Source organism: Cyprinodon variegatus, unplaced genomic scaffold (assembly GCF_000732505.1).
Source record: "Cyprinodon variegatus isolate N-32 unplaced genomic scaffold, C_variegatus-1.0 Scaffold1533, whole genome shotgun sequence".
NCBI classification, from domain to species: domain Eukaryota; kingdom Metazoa; phylum Chordata; class Actinopteri; order Cyprinodontiformes; family Cyprinodontidae; genus Cyprinodon; species Cyprinodon variegatus.
In genome coordinates this window covers 20,049-23,199 of record NW_015151986.1, presented here as the reverse complement: position 1 = coordinate 23,199, position 3,151 = coordinate 20,049, and the positions used below count along the sequence as shown (strand labels likewise).

At 42.3% G+C, this 3,151-nt stretch overlaps 1 protein-coding gene across 1 annotated transcript in view; it reads left to right on the top strand.

Annotated features, from left to right (window-relative positions):
* LOC107103810 (NACHT, LRR and PYD domains-containing protein 3-like) overlaps positions 1–3,151 on the top strand; it is a 24,638-nt gene that overhangs the window by 2,692 nt on the left and 18,795 nt on the right. Inside the window, exons 3-4 of the mRNA XM_015403640.1 lie at positions 12–1,126; positions 2,582–2,764. Coding sequence (XP_015259126.1) covers positions 12–1,126; positions 2,582–2,764 — 1,298 coding nt within the window. The remainder of the gene's footprint in view (positions 1–11; positions 1,127–2,581; positions 2,765–3,151) is intronic.

Below are 3,151 nucleotides of genomic sequence, written 5' to 3'. Positions count from 1 at the left end.
TGCTTCCTAAGGCTCTCCTCTGGATAACCACACGACCTGCAGCAGCTCATCAGATCAAAAATGAGTTCATTGACATGGTGACTGAGGTCAGAGGGTTCACCGACCCACAGAAGGAGGAGTACTTCAGGAAGAGGTTCAGAGATGAAGAGAAGGCAAGCAGGATCACATCTCACATTAAAAGATTAAAAAGTCTCTTCATCATGTGTCACATTCCCGCTGATGTCTTGGATAGTTTGTTGAAGACCAGAGATAGAGCAGAGCTGCCAAAGACCCTGACTGGGATGTACATCCACTTCCTGATACTTCAGATCAAACGGAAAATGATCAAGTATGGTCGAAGACAGAAGACAGAGTCCCCATGGACTCGAGAGAACATTGAGATGGTTAATTCTCTGGGAAAACTGGCCTTTGAGCAGCTGCTGGAAGGAAACCTGATCTTCTATAAACCAGACCTGGAAAAGTGTGGCATTGACATCCAAGCTGCTTCGTGGTTCTCAGGAGTGTTCACTGAGATCTTTAAAGAGGAAAGAGGGATGGACAACATCTCAGTCTACTGCTTTGTTCATCTGAGCTTCCAGGAGTTTCTGGCTGCAGTCTACATGCTCCACTGTTTCACCAGCAGGAACACAGAGGTGGTGGAGAACTTCCTGGGAGAAGAATGCAGAGAAACATCTCTGGAGGACTTCATGAAGAAAGTCCTGGAGAAATCTCTCAGCAGTAAAAATGGCCATCTGGACATGTTTCTTCGCTTCCTTCATGGCCTCTTGGTGGAGTCCAACCAGAGCCTCTTAGGAGGCCTGCTGGGTCAGATGGAGACCAGTCCAGGAACCATCCAGAGAGTCATAAATAATCTGAAGGAGGTGAAAACTGATGAAGATTTTTCTCCTGATAGAAGCATCAACATCTTCCACTGTCGTCAGGAGATGAAGGACCTCTCAGTTTATCAGGAGATCCAACAGCTCCTGAAATCAGAGAAGTACCTCTCAGAGACCCAGTGCTCAGCTCTGGCCTACATGCTGCAGATGTCAGAGGAGGTTCTGGATGAGTTCGACCTGATGAAGTTCAACACATCAGAGAATGGAAGACGTAGGCTGGTTCCAGCTGTGAGGGACTGCAGAAAGGCTCGGTGAGTCCAGATGTTTTCATTGGGTGATAATGATTCAGCTATATTTTCCTCCTGGTTCTTCTTCATTGTTCTAGTAGCTTCTGGATGTTTTTGCTCTTTTACTACTTCAACCATTCAAACATCTAAACATTTAGCATCTTCAGGACAACTCTTGCACTGAAATGAAGAGAAAATCTGTGTTTCCACTTAGGATCCAATCAGCCAGAGACCCTTTTCACTCATTTGGGTGTTTGCTCAGAATCCAAATTTTTTCTCTGACTGTTTTTATAATATCACTGTTTAGCTTTAATAGGAACTTGGAACAATCAGTTCAATCCCCACATTGCTGCTTTTGCCATGGAGATGAGATTTTTGAATTTAACAAAAGGTGAAAAACTACGCACATTCTGAGAAGTTTGAGAGTGGGTGCTGGACTGCAAAGTCATTGCAGATAACAAAATGAACAAGATGGATCTGTGCACTATTTATAGCTCCCAGATTAGTATATTCGCAAAAATGTGATATTACCAGCCACAAGCCCTTTTTTAAACTATTGAGCCATTAAGAAGGTGCACCTGCCTTAATAGGATTGACTTGATCACTTGGCAGTTCCAGGTTCGGTATTCCCTGGAAGGATGCAGGTATTCCCTGCATCCACCCCCTCCACTCCTTCATCCCTCCCCTTTCAGCCCTACAGCTTCTGCTGAAAAGGGGAAGGGTGCAGGGAGTGGAAGGATGAAGAACATCTAAACCGCCATTATGAAGATGTGTGAGGAGGAAAGATGAGTAGAGTTAAGGTGAGGATGAATGGATTGCATACGGTGCAAGGGGGCGTGTTCAGCTCAAACAGCAAGCTGTCAACACTACACACGAGAAGGAAGTCGAAAACACAGCTGTTTACAACTTTATCAAAGCCTTTTCCTGTAGCTCAAAGTAAGGGCATGGTCCTGCCGAGCACTTTCATATCCATTTGTGCAGTTTAACGTAACCATAGTATTTTAGAGTGTTATTTTGATTTTTGATCTATTTAGATCTTGCGTTCTTTGTATAATGGACACTGTTCAGTAACGTTTAAAAAGTTTAATAATATAATTATTTCCTTTTGGTTTGCATAAAAGGATTTTGGTGCTAATAGTCACGTGTGATGTAAACACATTGTTTTAGGTATAATAATAATTTTCGCAGCACCCCCCTGTTCAAAATCACTTCCATCGGCCCTGCCAGCAGGAGATGCTGCTTGGTAGCCATGTTTTTCACACCGATCCGTCCGTGTAGTTACAACTTTTCCCACATTTGCATTGCGGGAATTCTGTCCCCACGGACGCTATCCGGAGAGCTGTGGAAGCCCAAAATGACGTAATTTGGCCAAGCATAAACCAAGCCAGGCTTCAGTAAAGTGATGATCATTAGTGTTATCTGACTTGTTGAATATCTGACAACAGGTCATTAGAACTGATTTTTTTACTCTAATCACAGACTTGGTGGCTGTGAACTCACTAAGGCTGAATGTGAAGCTGTGGCCTCAGCTCTGAAGTCCAACCATCACCTGACTGAAGTTGAAATAGAGAAGATATGTGGAGATAACCTCTTTAAAGACTCTGGAATGAAGCATCTGTGTGAGATATTGGAGAGTTCAATCTGCAAAGTGAAGAAACTGAGGTGAGTTTTCTCTGTTTATTCAAACCAAATCATTAACTGATATTTTAGTACCTATTTCATCATTTTACTTTAATATATTTTCTTTACAAACAGCTGCTGTCCAAATGTCAAAATACAATTTACCAGACTTTTTTTGTAAATGAATTATTTTCCTGTTCCAGATGTTTTATTTTCCTGTGGTTAGAATGGAAACCTATTTTCAATTCAATTAAATTCAGTTTATTTCTATAGCTCCAATTCACATCATGTCATCTCAGGCCACTTTCCAGTTCACCAGATCATCCAGTCAAATTGATTCAAGGTTTTCTATCTAAGGAAAACCAGCTGATTGCATCGACTCATTGACTCTTCAGCAATCCCTCACACTAAGCATGCTTGTAGCGACAG